At 38.7% G+C, this 22,877-nt stretch overlaps 1 protein-coding gene across 1 annotated transcript in view; it reads right to left on the bottom strand.

Annotated features, from left to right (window-relative positions):
• Window positions 1–4,517: 4,517 nt before the first annotated feature.
• Window positions 4,518–22,877, bottom strand: part of NLRP4 (NLR family pyrin domain containing 4) — a 34,533-nt gene continuing 16,173 nt past the window's right edge. The window contains exons 6-9 of the mRNA XM_045531922.1: window positions 16,257–16,427; window positions 7,781–7,951; window positions 6,472–6,642; window positions 4,518–4,608 (exon numbers count right to left, since the gene is read on the bottom strand). Of these exons, the coding sequence (XP_045387878.1) occupies window positions 4,518–4,608; window positions 6,472–6,642; window positions 7,781–7,951; window positions 16,257–16,427 (604 nt within the window). The remainder of the gene's footprint in view (window positions 4,609–6,471; window positions 6,643–7,780; window positions 7,952–16,256; window positions 16,428–22,877) is intronic.

The following is a 22,877-nucleotide window of genomic DNA, read 5'->3' as shown; positions in this document are numbered from 1 at the left end:
CTCTGTTGTTGGTTGTAGATTGCATGGAGAAGCTAGTTATTGAGGTAATCTGATGCCTCTGTGTTAGGCTCTGGTCCCCTGGTTGGAGAATACAAATGCCCCAATCTTTAGGAAGTGTCTTGCCACTCTCAAGGGTTACTTGGACCCTATGCCCCCTTAAAGGGGGGTGAGGGCAACAGAGATCACAGCTGATGCCTTCAAGTCTGGATGTGTGTGCTTCTATGGTTGCTTGATCTGCCGCTAGGGGAAGCCGCTAAAATGTTACTCAGAGTTCTTCCACCAGGCTTGGTAGGCTGCTCCCAATGGGAAGGGTCAACTGGCGCACCTGCTGGTGGCCCTGGCCAGGATTTTCCTTCTCTGACCACAAACCCCACTGATGGCAGCCTCTTGGATGCAGAGAGCAGGCCCTAGAGTTATGTTCTTATTACATGACCTAAGCTGGGTCCAGCGGGCCAAATCAGTGGACTGTCAATTATTATTCAGCACCAGGGCTCCACAGATTTGGGCCAGTCACACAGGGAAAGCATCTTTTCTCACTTCTCCCCACTTCCATGGGTGGACCCCTCCACACCCAGCCTGAAAGTGGCTGGTCCAGGGAAGGGGTGTTCCCTGAGACTGCCTAGCACCCCAGGGTCTGGGGATCCCACAGATGGTGGCCTCCCACCACTGGGGAACTAGCATTGTGGGGAAGCACTGGAGCTTTGCCCACTGACACAGGCCCAGCCAGCAGAATTAACAGGTCACAGAAGGACAGAGCCTGCTGTGCCCAGCGGGAAAGTCCCTGGGCTGGGGGAGGGGTGCTGCCCCAAACCATAGCATGCCGCAGCCTCTCCGGGTTGTGGACCCTAAAAACGGTGGCCACCCACCCGCAGAGAGCTAGCGCTGGAGGCAACCGCTCAGAAGTTGGCAGATGCCAATTTAGCAGGCTGAATCAACAGGCCGCCTGCTCTCCTGTGTGTATCACAGTCCCACAATCTCATGACAGTCTGGCAGGGGGTCTTGCTCTTTCTAGCCTGCCCTGAGTCAGCCTAATCAGCAGTTTCCAGGGCAAAGCCCCCTTTTCAGTGTTCACCTCCTTTGTTCTCATGGTATTGACCACTAGAGGCAAGTTGCCTGTCTCCAAACTCCCTCACACGGTCACAGGAAGTGATCGCTCAGACCAGTCTCCCCCCTGCCCAGTGCAGTTCTAGCACAGAGCACTGGGGAGTTGAAAATGTTTCCTACTATTGTTCCCTCTCCACAGAGCTCGCTGTGTCATGCCACGACTTTGCACTGACTTCAGGTGTGTCCCTGTCTGAGTGGGTGTGGAGGGTCAGTGGAGGAGCTGGGCATCCTCCCATGGGTCAGATCCCCCTGCACTCACTGGCCAGGCAGATGTGGCCGTCCCACACTCTGTTTATCTCACACTCTCCAGACTTTGCAATCATATCTCCTGTTCACCTTTTTTCCTGTGTTGCGTGTCCCACGCTGTTTGTCTGCCGTTTTACAATGCTGTTCTTGGCAGGGAGTGATCTACTCGTGTGTAGCCATCTGAGTTTTCCACCTCAGTCTCTGAGAGCAGAGAGCCAGGAGGTCACCTCTAATCTGCCATCTTACTCCTACCTATATCCACCTCCTTAAATGCTCTTTGAAGCAGTTTGAGCATTCTCCTGATTCTGATTAATAATTTTAATAAAAGCATGATACACATTCATTTTATGTTTGTATGGGGGTTATGATTTAATATTAGTGAAATTATACTTTAACAAGTAATAAGGGTTACATATTGGGTTACAGTGCTCAATGCAAAAGTTTTGCTTGTAATCAAAATCATAAATGCATAGGGCTTTGGAAAGTAAAATACTTCTAGCAAGATAATTAAAGCATTGGTAGCACCTGTTCCACCCTTTGCAAATCTCAGGTTTGCTCCCAAGAAATAGACTCTTAAAGCTCCTTCTCACCTCTGGATGTTTACACCACCTCCCACTGATGTGCATATATCACTATTTCTTTAATTTTTTGCTTTTACGTTTTCAATTTATTCCACTGAACAATCCTGACTCATGAGATGTAATCACAAAGCATCACTCTAGACTGTTCAAACTTACTCTCCAGTTCAAAATCTTTTTGTGCCTGAATACTTGGGGCATTTGTTTTCTATTACTTAGGTCATACACATTATCTCAATACCAATAATTGGAAATCTAGTCCCATTCCATGATCAACTGAGAACTTGATTTGAACTTTAGGATCTCTTGAACCACAAGGTGGAACCCTTATATCCTGAGAAGGGGTGTGTTGGGAGGGAGGGGAGATGAGAGAGAAGGAAAGTGATAACTTGCCTGGTGCAGTGATGGAAATACGGGATCAGCCCTGCCTGGACTTGGATGTTTAAAGCCAAATTTCTTGGGATCAGCAAAGCCCTCCCATCAATAGAAGAACTCATTTCCCTGCTGAGGACAAATATACCTTTAGTTAAGCTGGTGGTTTATTCCTTTCTCAACCCCTACATGTCTGTTAATGTCAGGAGCTCCACTCTGCTGTTTGTAATATTACACATTACCTGCAGTTGTCTTACCATATTGAACTCAGTTCTCTTACACTTCATTCCCTACACCACCTACCTTCCTTACATATAGTTTTGATTCTTCTATTTGGCTACCCTACAGAAATATGTACAAGCAGAGATTGCAAGGTTGTATACTGTAGTCATATCAGTCATATATCACATATAATGTCAAATATCAGACACAACTGAAATGACTGCCAACATAGACAATTAAAAATGAAGTACATATATATGCTGCTAATGTAAGTGTCAGGTTAAAAAAAGGTTAGTATAGATACAGACACATTCACATTTTTTATGACATATAAAGTAGCCTTGTATATACTTCATAATATGTACTTTCACTTATTCTATGATGAGATACACATAAATGTATAAATGTATCTCATTAAACACATTGTCAGTTTTTCTACTGTTTATTCATGTTGATATATACACACATTAATAAATATATTATTTGGCAAGTTTTTCACTTTGTTAGTGTTGATATATACATAAATATATATGTGTAGGTATATATGTGTTTATATATACATATCATGGTTAGACTAACAGTGAAAACAACTTGCAGAATAGTGCATCTAGTGTGACATCTTTTATGGAATAAAAAACTCACAATGCTATGTGGTTGAAAGATGCAGTCACATATATAAAAGTACATGAATGATATTGGAAGGCTATCCATGAATCTCATGATAGGATTGTTTGTGGAGTTTAGGGAGAGTGGCACAAGACAGGATCTTTCCCTTTACCTGAAGTGTTAGGTAGGGGGGGATGGGCAACTTTTACTTTTCTGAATTTTAAAAATGTACTTCTAAAATTCTTTCATCAGGCAAGAAAAGAGGAAGAACCTGAGTTAGGACCCCAGTTGGACTAACAAAGAAAGGTGCCTACGTCAGAGCAGCCTTTCCCATGCTCCCAATGTCACCAGCATTTTTCCAAGTCAACACAGAAGACCACAGTTTCTTCAGCCTACACTCCACTCTTGCATCAGTCAGTCACCAGTAACAAACCCCATTTCAGGATTATCCAAAGTGTTTTAAGATATAAGACTGCAAATTAGTACAACCTCTATGGAAAACAGTATGGAGATTCCTCAAAGAACTAAATGTAGACCTACCATTCAATCCAGCAATCCCACTACTGGGTATCTACCCAAAGGAAAGGAAGTCATTTTATAAAAAAGATACCTATACCCATACGTTTATCACAGCACAGTTCACAATTGCTAAGATCTGAAACCAACCTAAGTGCCTACCAGTTCATAAATGGGTAAAGAAAATGTGGTATGTGTATACCATGGAGTACTATTCAGCCATAACAAGGAATGAAACAACATCTTTCACAGCAACATGGATGGAAATAGAGACCATTATCCTAAGTGAAGTATCTCAGGAATGGAAAAACAAACACCACGTGTTCTCACTAATAAGTGGGAGCTAAACGACAGGTACACACAGGCATGAAGACGTAAAGGACACTGGAAACCAAGAAGAGGGGAGGGTTTGAGGTGGAGGGATAAAAATTTGCCTATCGGGTACAATGAACACTATCCTGGTGACTAGCACACTGAAAGCCCCAACTTCAGCATTATACGATGTATCCATGTAAAAAGCATTTGTACCCCACCCCCTTAATATCTTGAAATTAAAAAAAAGAGGAAAGAAGATATAATACTTTATTGAGTGTTTAAAATGTCTTTGGGAGACAGGGTAGACATTTGACCATGAAGGTCTTTCAGTGGTTCATCCATGGCCAAAGAACAAATGAAGACATACATTATATGAAACACGTCCGAACAGGGTGCCAGAATTATCTCATCTCGGAGTGTCAGTGATTTGTAATACCTGGGTACAGACAAGAACAAGTAAGGGCCCCAATCCCCAGCCTTTTCAGGTGACCTTGAGCCGGAATGAGTCCAGGTTGCCTGCAATCGGGTGTCCACTCCCGTGGTCCTGTCTCTGCTTCGTCATTCATCTATGATTGCCAAGTCGGGATTTCTCTCTTCCTCAGCCATTAGGAACATCTGGGTTTCCTCATGAAATTCATATTTATTCAGCCTGGTATTAATAAAATATAAAAAAGGCTCTATTTTTAATTCACTTTTCTGCGTATCATCTTCCTCTATACCATTTCCTCCCAGGACAAGTCTAGGAGACCCTGGTGTTGCCTCCAAGGGAAAAGGCATACCCATCATATGCAGTGATGTGCTAATACTTACCCATGGCTCTAAAAAAAAAAAAAAAAGCAGCCCTGATTTTTAACTTTGCCCATTTCTGTGGTGTAAATTCTCCAATCCAATCATGGTTGACTTCAAGCTGCCAACTTGCTGTCACTAAACACCAAATTATGAAGAGATGTCACTGAACAGAATGAATGTCAGTAACATCAAGCACTGATTCCACAAAAACGTTAGGGTTTGGAACACGAAGTCAGTGGAAGCTAGGGAAAAAGACTGAAGCTCTTTTTACTTTCAAAAAGATAAAGTATTAACAGTTACCATTATCTGAGTGCCTGGTCCTGGCCCTCTGCTTAGACTTTTACATGTGTATTCATTAAGCTTTCACAACCTTATGGGATACTATTATTGTCTTCATTTGTGATGAAGACACCGAGGCTGAGCCACGTTAAGGAAGTGGCCTGAGGTCACAAAACTAGAAAGTGGTATGGTCAGGATACAGATCACAGCAATTTGGTTCTGGAGCCCCCACACTTACACATCACATTATGTTGTGACTTTGAATCAGACACAAGGATTAAGGATCACTGTCTTGGCTCTTCTGTGGATATGCAATCTCCTGTCTCTGTTTGGTGTCTGTTTATTTGCAACTGTCCCAAGTAGCTTCATCTTACTGTTGGAGTGAACTATGTTTCTAGTGCAATTGTTTATCTTCATATACATATTTGTGAAACTATTCATGGTTGGAAACAGGGCAGGATGAGATGCAAACTCACTTATTTGGTTGCATTATATTTATCACATCATTTGATATATATTTTCATAATTACTATGTCAAATAATTACCCCTATTTTGCACATAGAAGATTGATAATCAGAGAGGACAAATGCTTTTCCCAGGGTTATAGGACTAAATATGAAAAAGCTAGAATTCAAACACAAGCCTCTTTGACAGAAAATGACAATGAAAGTCTTTCCATGTCACAATGCATCAACTCTGGCACTACCCATTCTAAACTTTTACCAAAATTTAAAATGAGAAAGAAATAATGCCAGGCATCCAATATTTTTAGATGGAGATTTAGAAGAATGGAGTTCAAGGAAATGAACCTGTATCTTCATAAGAGAGAAAAGAAGTGAATGTTCTTTAGCGCTGGAGTTATGATAATTTCAACCCAACATCTTATGTTTCCGTTTTCTGGAAGTGAATGGCCTGAAAACTACCTATTATTGCCTTGATCTCAGATTGTTTTGGAAAAAAGGTAGGGAAAAATGAATGAGAAAGATAAATGCCAAGGATTTATCATGTAGTTATCTAATAAAATGTTTATAGGATTATAATATAAATAATATATTTATAACTCATACTTTTATAAATGCAAATTATATATTTTTATGATATAAGATATAACTTATACTTTATATTTACAAATATAACATTTACAAATATAAATTATATTTACAAATATAAATAACTTACATTACCAATCGTAAATATTTATGTACTATAATTTACAATAGTACCAAATGCCACCATCTATTGGGCACTCACTATTCAGTAGCTACAGTGGTGATTAGGGCTTTATACTCACTGTCTCTTACTAATGCACCAACCCCAAGACAGGGGACATTATTTGCATTTTAGTACAATGTGATTAGCTTGCAGTAGCTGCACATTTTAGGTTCTAAGCAATCTCTTCTTAGACCCGAGCACTCTCCCCACTGTGAAGAAACCCCAGCTCACACAAGAATCTTCAGGACACAATCTGGATGTCTCAGGGCCTCACAGAGCACAACCACCCCACTGTGGTCAAAGGCGTTCATGACCAGGTTTAGCTTCCGCAGGGTCTTACTGCTGGTGAGAACAGAAGAGAGATCCTTGCAGCAGGCACTGGTTAATTCACATCCTTCCAACCTGCAATAAAAAGACATAAAGTGGGAAGTAGCCCCACCCTCAGGGCAGAGGTGGGATATGAGCTAGACATTTAGCCAAGGCTCACCCCATAGCCTCTGAGTACAGGATCTCACAATCCAGTGTTTATGGCATCAGATTATTCCTCTGTTTAGATGCTAAAAGCAGCCCCAACTGTCTACTCTTCTCTGTGGTTATGCCCACGGCAATGTGACTTGGCAGCCCATTCCACTAAGAGTTAGAGTCTATTTCCCAGCCCTTGAATCTGGGCTGCCCTTGTACCTTGCTTTGGATAATATAACACAATGGAAGCAAGATGATGTGAGTTCTGAGCCTACATCTCAGATGCCTTCTATGCTTCTTGATCTCTTGAACTTCTGAGAGGCTGCAATGGGCTGAACTGTGCCGCCCTCCCATTCATATGTTGAAGTTCTACCCTCCAAATGGGACCATATTTGAAGATGGAATCTTTACAAGATAATTAAATTAAAATAAGGACATCAGTGTGGCCGTCCCCCACTATGATGGTGTCCTTAGAAAAGGAGGAATTGTACACATATATACGCAGAGGGAAGACAACATGAAAACACAGGGAGAAGACAGACGGCTGTCCGCAAACCAAGGAGAGGCTCCAAACACATCCTTCCCTCAAGGCCCTCAGAAGGTGTCATCCCTGCTGACACCTTGATCTTGGACTTCCAGCCTCAGAACCAAGAGACAACATATTTATGTGTAAGCCACCCAGTCTGTGATACTTGGTTATGGCAGCCCTAGCAAACTGACACAGATGCCATGTCAATGAGCCCAGTTAGGTGAGACATGGTCCAATCACACCTGTCATCCCCAGGTGACAGCCAGTCAACCTCTACATGCGATGGTGAGGCCAGCCCAGAACAGCCAATCTCCCCGGCTTCCTGACCACGTCCAGCCAAGGTCAGCGATGCCTGGCCCAGACCAACCGTCAGCCAGTAATCACAAGTGCTCACTGTCTCAAGCCTGTAAGTTTTAGAGTGGTTCATTATGCAACAACAGCTAAGTGCTATGTTACCCCTGGAGGAGTTTTTTGATTTCTCTTTCTGCCCATCAATTATCCATCCTTTGCCATTCATGAAGACATAACCATGACCTTGGCAATACCCACCCAAGTTGCTCCAAGTGGCAGTTGGGATGTGTCAGAGCTTTACACAACACCTTCATGCCCACATCTCCTATATCGTTGTACCCAAGCTGCAGATTTTTCAGGTTTTGATTGCTGGTAAGAACAGAGGCAAGGCCTTGACAGCCGGCGGCAGTGAAAAAACATTTCACCAAACTGCAAAAGAATAGTCATGATACCACTTCTCAGGGGTTACTACATCCTGGTTGGATATCATGAAAGGAAAGATGACAAAACAAGACAGACTTTATCATCCATATGGATAGGTACAGTCAGCCCTCCATATCCACAGATACAACTAACCGCAGATTGAAAATAATCAGGAAAGAAATAATACAACAAGAAAAAAACAATACAAATTAAAAAACTAATACAACAACTTTTTACATAACATTAACATTGTATTAGGTATTATAAGTAATCCAGAGATAATTTAAAGTATATGGAGGGTGTGTGTAGGTTATATGCAAACGCTATACCATTTTATAAAGGACTTGAGCATCCGGGGATTTTGGTATCCACAGGTGGTCCTGGAACCTACCCTCCTCGGATACTGAGGGACAACTGTAATTGTCCTAGCATCATTTGTTGAAAGCCTGTCCTTTCCCTGTTCTATCTGTGACATGACCTTCCATGATGCAACATCTGAACACATGTAGATAGCTCTGTTTCTGAGATCCCTATTCTGTGTCTCTGGCCTATTTGGTCATCCCTGTATGAACCCCATATTGCTTTTTAATTTCTAAAACTTTATATTGCCTTGATATATTTAGAGCAAGCCTTCCCACTTTTTATTCTTTAAGTGTTTCTTAGGTATTCCTGGTGTCTTGCAAATTCCATGCACATTTCAAAATCTACTTTTCAAGTCCAACACAAAACAACAAAATAAAAACATTGCATTTTCAGTGGGATTTCATCAAAACTAAAGTCAGTTTGTGGAGAATTAACTTTTTAAGATTCTGAATATTGCAATCTTTGATTTTTTTTTACTGTTTTACATTATAATTTGATGATATTCTCTACAAAAGTCTCACATATACTGTGGTAGCCTTATTCCTAGGTAATTCCTTTTTGATGCTACTATAAATGGTACTTTTATTTAATTCCATTAGCTTATTGCTTCTTGTTGGTATATAAATACTTTTTATATATTGATTTTTTCAAGCAATCCTGTTAAACTAGTTAATTCTGATAAATTACCTATAGATTTTCTTGGATTTTCTATGTACATTCATATCTTCTACATAGAATTAGGAGTTTCTTCCTTTTCTTTATTTTTAAGGATTATAGGGTTAGTATTTTTATTACCTTATATCTGTTACTAAGATTTTCAGGACATTGTTGACTGAAAGTGATTATAGCCAACATTCTTATCTTTTTCTTGATATTGAAGAGAAAATTTCCCTCTCTTCATCATTAAACAAATGTTTGCTTTAGATTATCTGATCACATTTGTTATTAGGTCAAGGAATTTCCCAAATATTTTTTCAAAAGTTATAACAAATGGATATGTTTTATAACAAATGGATATGTTTTAATTCAAACTTTTTTCTGTATATTGTAATTTTTATTTTTATCAGTTAGTATGGTCAGTTACATTGCCTGACTTTTTTTTTTTTTTAATAGTTCTTGCACTCCCCCCCTCCTTTTTTTTTAACTGATCTTTTTAATGCTAAAGCAACTTTACATTGTTAGGATAAACCTAACTTAGTCATTATGTTTATTCTTTTAATACATTTCTGGATTCTGCTTGTTAATAGTCTGTTTAGTGTTTTTGCATGAATGACACTAGCCAATAATTTCCTTTCTTACAAAAATTATAAGAATGGTATTACAACCAATAAAATTCTTATTGGTTTCTAGTATCATGATTATGCTGGCCTCAAAAGATGCTGGCAAATTTCTTCTCTTTCCAGTCTTGAAAGAATTTGTGTGGGAGTGGAATTATTTCTCCCTTGAATATCTAGTAAGAGTCACTGATGAAGGCTTCTAAGTTTGGAATTTTCTATATGAAAACATTTGACTACTAATTTAATAATTTAAAACTTCATTTTTCTTTCTTCTTGAGTATTTTTATATTATTCTAGAAGCTCACGGAGTCTTAAATATCTAAATTTTCAGGTTTACTGTGTAACATTGCTCATATTATTTTCTTTTTAACATCTGTTACATCTGCAATTTCTTTTCCCATTCTTGAGATAGATCTGCACCGTTTAACATGGTAGCTGCCAGCCACATGTGATTGCTGAGCCCTTGAAATGTAGCTTGCTTGAATGTAGATGTGCTACAGTGTCAAATACAGTGGATTTAAAGTAGTACAAAAAAATGTAAAATGTTTCATTAATATTTTTATACTGGTTATATATCAAAAGGATATTTGACATATGGTTAAATACATTGTATTATTAAAATTAATTTCATATTTACTTTCACCTTTTAACATGGCTACTGGAAAATTTAAAATTACACTCATGGCTTACATTATATTCTATTGGACAATGCTGAGACAAATTATTTGTTAGCCTTTGCAAAGCACCAACTTTTAGCTTTCTGATCTTTTCTATTGTGTGCTTGTTGTCTGTTTCATCAATTTCTGTCCTTATCTTTATTTCCTTCCATCTTTTTTTAGGTTTATTTTGCCATTTAAGAAAACTTATTCTTCAGCTTTTCTTTTTCTGATAGATACATGCACTTCAGCTGCTGCATCACCTGAGTTTATTATGAGGTATATTCTTTTCTCATTTCAATATATGTTCCAATCTCCACTGTGATTTCTCCTTTGATCCATGAATTGTATATGGGAAGTAATTATGTTCACCTCATAAGAATTTAAGTTCACTTGAGTAGGAAGATAATTTTAAAATGAGCATGAACCAAATAATGAATCTATCCAATAATACTTTTTGCCGTAAACTCCATTTTGTCTGATCAATATAGTTGTAGAAGCTTCCTTTTGGTTATAATTTGCATGATATATTTTTCCATGCTTTTACTATTTGTCTCTTTTTATTGAGGTGAAATTCACAAAACATAAAATTAACTGTGTTAACATTCAGTGGCACTTTAGCACAAGGGCAGGGACACAGACCAGTGGAACAGAACAGAAAACCCAAATATAAAACCATCCTCATATAACCATCTAATCTTTGACAAAATAGACAAAAACATACTCTGGGGACAAGAGTCCCTATTCAATAAATGGTGCTGGGAAAACTGGATAGCCACATGTAGAAGACTGAAACAGGACCCACAGATTTCACCTCTCACAAAAATCAAATTACGGTGGATAACAGATTTAAGCCTTAAATGGGAAACGATTAGAATTCTAGAAGAAAATGTAGGAAAGACTCTCACACACATTGGTCTAGGCAAAGAATTTATGAAGAAAACCCCTACGGCAATCGCAGCAACAACAAAAATAAACGAATGGGACCTGATTAAATTAAAAAGCTTCTGCACAGCCAAAGAAGCAGTCACGAAAATAAACAGACAGCCTACAGAATGGGAAAAAATTTTCGCATACTACACATCAGATAAAAGACTGATAACAAGAATCTATTTAGAACTCAGGAAAATCAGCAAGAAAAAATCAAACAATCCTATCAAAAAATGGGCAAAGGACATGAATAGAAATTTTTCAAAAGAAGACATAAGAATGGCCAAAAAACGTATCAAAAAATGCTCAACATCCCTAATCATCAGGGAAATGCAAATCAAAACCACAATGAGATACCACTTAACTCCGGTGAGAATGGCCTTTATCAAAAAATCCCAAAACAACACATGTTGGCGTGGATGCGGAGAGACAGGAACACTCATACACTGCTGGTGGGAATGCAAACTAGTGCAACCCCTATGGAAAGCAATATGGAGATACCTTAAACAGATTCAAGTAGACCTACCATTTGATCCAGCAATCCCATTATTGGGCATATACCCAGAAGAACAAAAGTCATTCTTTAACAAAGACACCTGTACCCGAATGTTTATAGCAGCACAATTCACAATCGCAAAGATGTGGAAACAACCCAAGTGCCCACCAATCCACGAATGGATTAGTAAACTGTGGTATATGTATACCATGGAGTACTACTCAGCTATAAGAAATAACGATGATACGACATCTCTTTGGTTCTCCTGGAGAGAGCTGGAACCCATTATACTAAGTGAAGTATCCAAAGAATGTAAAAACAAGCATCACATGTACTCACCAGAAAACTGGTTTCCCTGATCATCACCTAAATGTACATCGGGGAAGGATACCAATTGGATATCAGACTGGGATGGGGGGTGGGGGGAGGGGATGGGTGTATGCCTACATGACGAGTGCATTGCACACCCTCTGGGGAATGGTCATGCTTGAAGGTGCAGACCCGGGGAGGTGGGGGGGGGAGGGGATGGAGGTATGACTACATGTTGAGTGCCAGGCGCACTGTCTGCAGAATGAGAATGGACGCGCTTGGGACTCTGACTCGGGGGGATGGGCAGGACATGGACAATGTATATGACCTGAACTTATGTACCCCCATGATGAGCTGAAATAAAAAAAAAAAAAGATATAGTCAAAATCAAAACAAAAATTAAAAAAAAAAAATTCAGTGGCACTTACTATATTCACAAGGTTGTGCAACTGCGACCTCCTTATGTTTTACTATGTAACTTACAGTTTAATTTTTTTTTAAAAATCCAGCATGCCAATCTTTGTTTTTTAGTTACAACATTCAATCTGTTGATACTTAATTACTGATATGTTTGAATTTAAATCTACATCTTGTTGTGTTTTATATTTTCTTATCTGTTCCTTTATTTTTCTGTTCTCTCTTGCTTTCTTTTGGATTGTGTATTTTTTATCATTCCATCTTCTTTCTTCTGCTGATTTGAGAGTTAGCGATACCTTCTGGGTTTTCTTTTAGTGTTCATTAAAATAGAAATTTCTATATTCCCACTCAATCTATCATCTCCAAGTATTCAATTCGTTCATCTTCTTTCTGAACCTTGGGACATTTACTTTAATTTACTCATTTACACTTTGTTATTGCTGTTGTAGATTTTTTTTTTATTTTTTTTTTTTTAATTTCAGCTCTTCATGGGGGTACAAAAGCTCGGGTTATATACATTGTCCATGTCCCGCCCATCCCCCTGAGTCAGAGCCTCAAGCGCGTCCATTCTCCAGACAGTGCACCTGGCACTCATCATGTAGTCATACCTCCATCCCCTCCCTCCACCCCCCACCTCCCCGAGTCAGCACTTTCAAGCATGACCATTCCCCAGACAGTGCACAACACACTCATCATGTAGGCATACACCCATCCCTTCCCCCCACCCCTCGCCTCAGTCTGATATCCAATTGGTATCCTTCCCCGATGTGCATTTAGGTGATGATCAGGGAAACCAATTTTCTGGTGAGTACATGTGATGCTTGTTTTTCCATTCTTTGGCTACTTCACTTAATATAATGGGTTCCAACTCTCTCCAGGAGAACCAAAGAGATGTATCACCATTATTTCTTATAGGTGAGTAATACTCCATGGTATACATATACCACAGTTTACTAATCCATTCGTGGATTGATGGGCATTTGGGTTGTTTCCACATCTTTGCAATTGTGAATTGTGCTGCTATAAACATTTGAGTACAGGTGTCTTTGTTATAGAATGACTTTTGTTCCTTTGGGTAGATGCCCAATAATGGGATTGCTGTATCGATCTGTTTAAGGTATCTCCATAATGCTTTCCACAGGGGTTGCACTAGTTTGCAGTCCCACCAGCAGTGTATGAGTGTTCCTGTCTCTCCGCATCCACGCCAACATGTGTTGTTTTGGGACTTTTTGATAAAGCCCATTCTTACCAGAGTTAAGTGATATCTCATTGTGGTTTTGATTTGCATTTCCCTGATGATTAGGGATGTTGAGCATTTTTTCATATGTTTGTTAGCCATTCTTATATCTTCTTTTGAAAAATTTCTATTCCTGTCATTTGCCCACTTTTTGATAGGGTTGTTTTATTTTTTCTTGCCGATTTTCCTGAGCTCTAAATAGATTCTTGGTATCAGTCCTTTATCTGATGTGTAGTATGCAAAAATTTTTTCCCATTCTGTAGGCTGTCTATTTTCATGACTGTTTCTTTGGCTGTGCAGAAGCTTTTTAATTTAATCAGATCCCATTCGTTTATTTTTGTTGTTGCTGTGATTGTCTTAGGGGTCTTCTTCATAAATTCTTTGCATTTGAATTTTTTCCTTTAAATCCTCAAGATGATGTTTTTATATACAATCCATATTTTGTTTAGATTTATCTACAGATTTACCACTTTCTTTGCTCTGTGTGTCTCCATCTGGGATCATTTGCTTCTGTCTAAGGGATGGTCTTCAGAATTGTCTTTATTAAAGATTCAATGGTAGGAAACTTAATTTGTTATTTCTTTGAAAATAGGTTTTTGTCCTCATTCTTGATGATTTTTGCTGGTTATAAAATTCTAGATTGACACCCCCCTCCCCAGCATGTTGAATCTCTCATTGCACTGCCTTCTGGTTTTCACTGTTCCTCTTCACCCACCTGCACCTGTGCTTCCTTGTAGATAGAATGGTTCCCCCTCCCAACCCCATGTTAGATTTTAAAGATCACATCTTTATCTCTAGCATTCTACTGTTTCTCCATTATTTATCCTGTTAGAGACCTATTTGAATGCTTGAATCTGGATTGGACTCTTTCATCAGTTATAAGAAAATTTTATCCTTAATATTTTATCTTTCTCAGACTCCCATTAAATGTGTTAGAACTTCTTATTCTATCCTCTAAGACTCATAATCTCTTATACATTACGCATTTTTCTCTTTTCATGCTGCCTTCTAGATAATTATGACTTATTCTGTTTTATTAATGTTTTCCTTTAATTATGTCTAATCTACTGTTCTATCTATTAAGTTTTTACTACCAATTATATTTATAATTTCTATATGTTCCATTTTATTCTTTATTTGCTGATTTTATTTTATGGCTTTCTTTTTTCTCAGAATTTAAACTTGTTCTTTTTCTTTAAACATAGTAAGTATAATTGCTTTGTATTACAGGTAAGTCTGATCCCTCCAGTAGCTGAAGCTTGGTAAGGCATTTTTGTTTTGGCTTGTTCTTGTTCATCATGACTTAAATCCTTGTGGTTTAGGTTATTTTAACTGTGTGGTATTTATTGACTTTAAAAGATCCTCTCAGGAATAAATCAGGGTCAAGGATCATGCCTTCCTATTATCTAACTCCAGAGAGGACTTGCACTTGCTTCTCCTAGGTGTCTATTCGGTACTAGTTTAAGGTTATTTTTTTAATACATCTTAAGGACTTTTGGACAACCTAAAGTATTCTACACCTACCCTGCTACTTAGAATATCTCTTTTTAGTTTCTAGATTCTTTTAATGTTTTAAAAAATATTTTATGTGACTTTTTTTTAATTTCAGCATATTATGGGAGTACAAAAGTTTAGGTTACATATATTGCCCTTGCCCCCGTCCCCCTCTGAATCAGAGCGTATTTTCCTGGATAGAGCTGGAACCCATTCTACTAAGTGAAGTATCCCAAGAATGGAACAATAAGCACCACATGTACTCACCATCAAATTGGTTTCACTGATCATCACCTAAGAGCACATTTAGGAATAACATTAATTGGGTGTCAGGTGTGACACTTTTAAGATCTTTCAATTTCAAAGATTGACTCAGATATCCTAACCCACCATTGTGAGAAAAAGTACGCGTGTGGCTCTTTAACATACTCTTCGAGAAATGGAATACAAATTTCTAAACTCTGATATTTCCTAATAGACTAGGTAAAAATCATTCTGCCTAATTCCACAAGTCTCTGAATTTCTCAAGGAAAGAGACATTTGATAATGAACTACTACCCTAATTGGGGACTCCAAAACACCACCACCACCACAAGGTCACCCCAATATTTCTCAATTTTATAACATAAAATTAAGTGTTTTCATTATGTTCTTTCTCATTACTGTCCTCCTACCCTTTTTTCCCTTTTAAAGCATCCCTTGTTTTATCGATGTTAATTCTCACATGTGTTTTTTTTGGGGGGGGTCCCCCACCTCCACGTTTTACCCATCTGCCTGGAATTTTGGTTCTATTTTTCCACCGAATGGAATGTGTTCATCCTGCAGAACACATGCCAAATATCTTCTTAGCCAAAAAACTGTCCCTCAGCCCCAAGTCGTAATTCTTCTCTTTTAGTCCTTTAAGTATCGTCCACTGAATGCCACTTACAACACATTAAATCTGTGACACAAAAGTCAAGGCACAGGTTTGTTCACGTGAATGTTTCTACAAGAATCTAAGTCAAGTAATTTTTAACCTTCACATTTTCAAGCACAGACACTGTGGCCTTTCTCCATTCCAAGTGCCTCCTGTGTAATGCAAGGCCTTGAAAAAGAAGGCTTGGTCTTCAAAGGAAACCTCAAAGAAACCTACCACAGTGACCACAGGCAGCAGTCTGGGTGCTTCAGGGCTTCACAGAGAATTGTCAATCCCTCATCCTTCAGGGTGTTCACACTGAGGTCTAGATGGTGCAGGGTTTTGCTACACATGAGAGCTTTGGAGATGTATTCCCAGCTATGCTCACTGAGGTAGCAGTAAGCCAACCTGTGGGGACAAAAACATGGGAGGATAGGAATGTGAGTGAAGGGGGAAATGACATCTCAGAGAGCTTTGCTTAACCTCACACATTAAAGGCAATATTTCTGTATCTTACATACAAAATCCCCAAGAAAGACCATGAATTTTCCTGGCTTGTCTGAAAATATCTCCCTTCATTTCTTCTTTCTCACATGATAGAGGGATTAGAAAATGAAACAAAGTAACACAGATGGAAAAAAATATGGAATCATATGGCATAGCCAATACTCTAAAAGGACTTAAATTGTGGTTCTAATTCTATACCCGACACTGTCCTTGAACAAGACATCTACTTTCTTAGATGCTTCCCTCACGGATCGGTAAAGTGCATTGATTCCCTTATGTGTAAAATCCTCAACTTTCTCAATTCTATTGTTCTTTAAGATAATCATAGGCTCGTGGCTTTTTAAAAAGGATGCATATTCCCTTTGGAGAAACTTGTGAGGTACTGAAAAATATAAAGCAAGCTAGTGAAGCATGAACCACACCTGGCCTACAGGTATTTAAATATTCTGTCACTTTTATATTTTAACAAAATTAGTTGCCAACACTTAAACATTAATAAAATTTTATATAAAAATCCAGATTTTCAACTTCTGTTGAAAATCAGGATATCTGGCAACACTAAGTCCATGTTTCCATATGGAAATCCAAGAGGCTGGGATGGAAGGTGTGACCACTTCCTGTTGATGGGGTTTATGGTGTCCTCAGCCTTGCTTCCTTCATTGATCCCAATTCTCTGGCACATCTTGGCATTTGTGTCTTTGATACTAGTATAAAACCCAAGCCACTGAGGATCCCACAATATAATATTATATCCTGACATATTAAACACCTATTTTCTCATTGTTTAAAATTATATTTGGAAATCAAGTGTATTTGTCAATTTTTTCAATTACAAAGTAAATCTCAATGTTTAAAAAAAAAACCTGAGAAATTGAGGGAAGAGCAAGGTGGCCAAATAGAACCCTCCAGTGATGGTTCTCCTGCAGGAACATCAAAGTCAACAACTATCCATGGATAGTTGCACCTTCGAAAGAACCAAAAATCAGGCGAGCAATCACAGTACCTGGTTTCAACATTCTATCAAGAAGAGGTTCAGCCAAGACAACCTTGCATTGCCCATGCCACTCCCCCCATCCCAGCACCAGTGCCCAGTGGAGGGAGAATCTGTGTGAGCAGGGGAGGGAGAGTGAAGTGATTGTGAGACTTTGCCTTGAAACCCAGGACTGCCCTGGCATAGGGGGCACAGCACAGGGCAGAGTTCTGTCGGTGCCCATAGCAGGGTCATTTAGACCAGCCTGGCTAGAGTGGAATCCTCCACCCCAGCAGTAGAAACCTGAGTTCCTGCTAGCTCCACCAGGGGCTGAGGAAAGCAGCCTGGGCCTGGAACAAATGTATATGGCAGTTAGACTGCGAAGACTGCTGGCCTGGGGCCAGTGGATGTGAGATGCACGTGACCCAGTGAGACACCAGCGGTGGTAACCAAGTGAGTGACTATGTCATTCCTCTCCCAACTCTAGGCAGAGCAGTTCAGGAAGCATCTCCTTCCACTTAAGGAAAGTGAAAAGTTCAGAGGACTTTGTTTTGGGTACCACCTCAGCCACAGTAAAATAAGTACCAAGCAGACTCCTGAAGCCCCTGATTCTAGGTCTTAGTTCCCAGATGGCATTTCTAGACCCACCCTGGGCCAAAAGGGAACCTGCTACCCTGAAGGGAAGGACCCAGTCCTGGCAGGATTCACCACCTGCTGACTAAAGAGCCCTTTGGCTTTGAATAAACAGAGGTAGCCAGGCAACAGATGCCATGGGCTTTGAGTGAGACTGAGCTGGCTTCAAGTGTGACCTGGCACAGTCCCAGCTGTGGTGGCCAGGAGGCAGTTCCCACATCATCCTCTGCTAATGCCAGCAGCCCAGCACAGAGAGTGAGGGAAGAGGTTTAGAGATTTTGCCTAGTAATTCAGGGAATTTCCTGTGTCTTACCACAGTCCACCATGGCAGTGCCACCAGGAGTCTGCAACAGTCACAGCATTACTTGGCTTGGGGCACCCCTAGTGCTGATATGGCTGCAGTGACCAAAGACTTAGATCACAACACTTAATTCCCTTTGAATATCTGGAAAGCCTTCTCAAGAAGTATGGGTTCAAACAAGCCTACTCTGCAAAGATTAGAATAAGTACCTAACTCTTCAATGCCTAGACATTGGTGAACATCCACAAGCATCAGGAACATCCAGGAAAACATGACCTCACCAAATGAAATAAATAAGGCCCCAGTGACCAATCCCAGAGTGATAGATATATGTGACCTCTCAGACAAAGAATTCAACATAGCCATCCTGCAGAAGCTCAGTGAACTTCAGGACAACACGGAGAAGGAATTCAGAAGCTTATCAGAGAAATTAGAAAAGAGATTGAAATAAAAATTTTTAAAAATCAAATTCTGAAAAAAAAATCAAATTCTGAAGCTGAAAAATTCAATTGACAAACTGAAAAATGCATCAAAGTCTCTCAACACACACCAGAATTGATCAAGCAGAAGAAAGAATTAGTGAGCTTGAAGACAAGCTACTGGAAAATATAGCCAGAAGAGAAAACAAGAAAAGAGAATAAAAATATAGAATGTTTGCAAGATCTAGGAAAGAGCCTCAAACGGCAAATCTGAAAGTTATTGGCCTTAAAGAGGATGTAGAGAGAAAGACTGGGGTAGAAAGTTTATTAAAAGAAATAACAGAGGAATTTCCAAACCTAGAGGAAGATATCAATATATAGGTACAAGAATGTCACAGAATACCCGGAAAATTTAACTGAAACAAGACTACCTCAAGGCATTTAATAATCAAGCTCTCAAAAGTCACAAATAAAGAAAAGGTCCTAAGGGAAGCAAAACAAAAAAAGAAAAAAGAATAAAAATACATATAAAGGAGCTCCAATATGTCTGGTAGTAGACTTACAGGCCAGGAGAGAGTGGCATGACATATTCAAAGTTCTGAAGGAAAAAAGTTAACCCTAGAATATTATATCCCACAAAAATATCCTTCAAACATGAAAGAGAAATAAAGACTTTCCCAGACAAACAAAAGCTGAGCGAGTCCATCAACAACAGACCTGTCCTATAAGAAATGCTAAAAGGAGATCTTCAATATGAAGGAAAAGGACAATAATAAACAATAAGAACTCCTCTGAAGGTATAAAACCCCCTGGTAACAGTAAGTACACAAATACAGAATACTCTATTGCTGTCATTGCACTGTATAAACCATTCATATCTTGAGTAGGAGCCTAAAAGACAAATCTATTGAAAATCATAACTATAACAACTTTGAGAGTTAGATAGTATAAAATGATACAGATGGAAACAAAAAGTTAAAAAGCAGAGGCATGAAGTTAAAATGTACAATTTCTGTTAGATTTCTCTGCTTCTTTGTTAGCAGAGTTGTCATATGTTTAAAATAATGAAATTAAGTCAGAAATCAAAACATTCTTTGAATTAAACGACAAAGGTGACACAACTTATCAAAATCTATGGGATGCAGCTAAAGCAGTCCTGAGAGGAAAATTCATTTCCATAAATGCTTATTTCAAAAAGACAGACAACTTACAAATAGACAACTTAATGAATAGACTCAAAGAGCTGGAGAAAGAAGAACAGACTGACCCCAAACCCAGCAGAAGGCGAGAAATTGTTAAGATCAAATCAGAATTAAATGAAAAAGACAACAAAAATACTATAAGGGAAATTAATAAAACAAAAAGTTGGTTCTTTGAAAAGATAAATAAAATAGACACACCACTGGCTAGACTAACCAAGAGCAGAAAAGAAAAATCTTTAATAACTTCCATCAGGAACATGAAAGGAGAAATCACAACCGAAGCCACAGAGATACATGACATTATCTATGAATATTACAAAAATCTTTATGCACACAAATTGGAAAATGAGGAGGAAATGGACAAATTTTTAGAAACACACAGCCTTCCCAAGCTCAATCAGGAAGAAATAGAATTCCTGAATAGACCAATATCAAGAACTGAAATTGAAACAGCAATAAAAAACCTTCCCAAAAAGAAAAGCCCTGGTCCAGATGGGTTCACACCTGAATTTTACCATACATACAAAGATGAACTGGTGCCCATCCTACATAAACTATTCTTCAATATTGAGAAGGATGGAATTCTCCCCAACACATTCTACCAAGCTAATATAACATTGATACCAAAACCAGGAAAGGATGCAACAAAAAAAGAAAACTACAGACCAATTTCTCTCATGAACGTAGATGCAAAAATTCTCAATAAAATTCTAGCAAATCGTATCCAAGTGCTGATTAAAAAAATAATTCATCACGACCAAGTAGGCTTCATCCCAGAGATGCAGGGGTGGTTCAACATACGAAAATCTATAAATGTAATTAACCACATAAATAGAAGCAAAAATAAAGACCATATGATCCTCTCAATAGATGCAGAAAAAGCATTTGACAAAATTCAACACCCTTTTATGATAAAAACACTTAACAACATAGGCATAAATGGGACCTACCTAAAAATAATACACGCCATATATGACAAACCCACAGCCAACATCATACTGAATGGGGAAAAATTGAAAGCATTCCCACTCAGAACTGGAACCAGACAAGGCTGCCCACTGTCCCCATTACTTTTCAACATTGTATTGGAAGTCCTTGCGAGAGCTATCAGACAAGAGAGCAGAATCAAAGGTGTCCAAATAGGGACAGAAGAGATCAAACTCTCACTCTTCGCTGATGATATGATGTTGTATCTGGAAAACCCCAAGGACTCAACCAAGAGACTCCTGGAATTAATTAACGAATTCAGTAATGTCTCAGGTTACAAAGTCAATACACACAAATCAGAGGCATTCATATATGCCAATACCATTCAATTGGAGAACCAAATTAAGGACTCAATACCTTTCAAAATAGCAACAAAGAAAATAAAATATCTAGGAATATATTTAACTAAAGAGGTAAAGGACCTCTATAAAGAGAACTATGAAACGCTAAGGAAGGAAATTGCAGAACACGTAAATAAGTGGAAATCCATACCATGCTCATGGATTGGAAGAATTAACATCGTTAAAATGTCTATACTACCCAAAGTAATCTATAGATTCAATGCAATTCCTATTAAATTACCAACATCATTTTTCACAGACTTAGAAAAAATAATTATACACTTTGTATGGAAACAGAGAAGACCCCATATAGCAAAAGCAATCTTAAGCAATAAAAACAAAATGGGAGGTATTGATTTGCCAGACTTCAAACTATACTACAAAGCTGTGGTGCTTAAAACTGCTTGGTATTGGCACAAGGGCAGGGACACAGACCAGTGGAACAGAACAGAAAACCCAAATATAAAACCATCCTCATATAATCATCTAATCTTTGACAAAATAGACAAAAAAATACTCTGGGGACAAGAGTCCCTATTCAATAAATGGTGCTGGGAAAACTGGATAGCCACATGTAGAAGACTGAAACAGGACCCACAGATTTCACCTCTCACAAAAATCAAATCACGGTGGATAACAGATTTAAACTTTAAATGGGAAACGATTAGAATTCTAGAAGAAAATGTAGGAAAGACTCTCACAGACGTTGGTCTAGGCAAAGAATTTATGAAGAAAACCCCTAAGGCAATTGCAGCAACAACAAAAATAAACGAATGGGACCTGATTAAATTAAAAAGCTTCTGCACAGCCAAAGAAACAGTCACGAAAATAAACAGACAGCCTACAGAATGGGAAAAAATTTTCGCATACTACACATCAGATAAAAGACTGATAACAAGAATCTATTTAGAACTCAGGAAAATCAGCAAGAAAAAATCAAACAATCCTATCAAAAAATGGGCAAAGGACATGAATAGAAATTTTTCAAAAGAAGACATAAGAATGGCCAAAAAACGTATCAAAAAATGCTCAACATCCCTAATCATCAGGGAAATGCAAATCAAAACCACAATGAGATACCACTTAACTCCGGTGAGAATGGCCTTTATCAAAAAATCCCAAAACAACACGTGTTGGCGTGGATGCGGAGAGACAGGAACACTCATACACTGCTGGTGGGAATGCAAACTAGTGCAACCCCTATGGAAAGCAATATGGAGATACCTTAAACAGATTCAAGTAGACCTACCATTTGATCCAGCAATTCCATTATTGGGCATATACCCAGAAGAACAAAAGTCATTTTTTAACAAAGACACCTGTACCCGAATGTTTATAGCAGCACAATTCACAATCGCAAAGATGTGGAAACAACCCAAGTGCCCATTGATCCACGAATGGATTAGTAAACTGTGGTATATGTATACCATGGAGTACTACTCAGCTATAAGAAATAACGATGATACGACATCTCTTTGGTTCTCCTGGAGAGAGCTGG

This window comes from Lemur catta, chromosome 19 (genome assembly GCF_020740605.2).
Source record: "Lemur catta isolate mLemCat1 chromosome 19, mLemCat1.pri, whole genome shotgun sequence".
Lineage (NCBI taxonomy): Eukaryota > Metazoa > Chordata > Mammalia > Primates > Lemuridae > Lemur > Lemur catta.
Note: the sequence above shows the minus strand (reverse complement) of the source record. Positions and strands in the feature narration are given on the sequence as shown.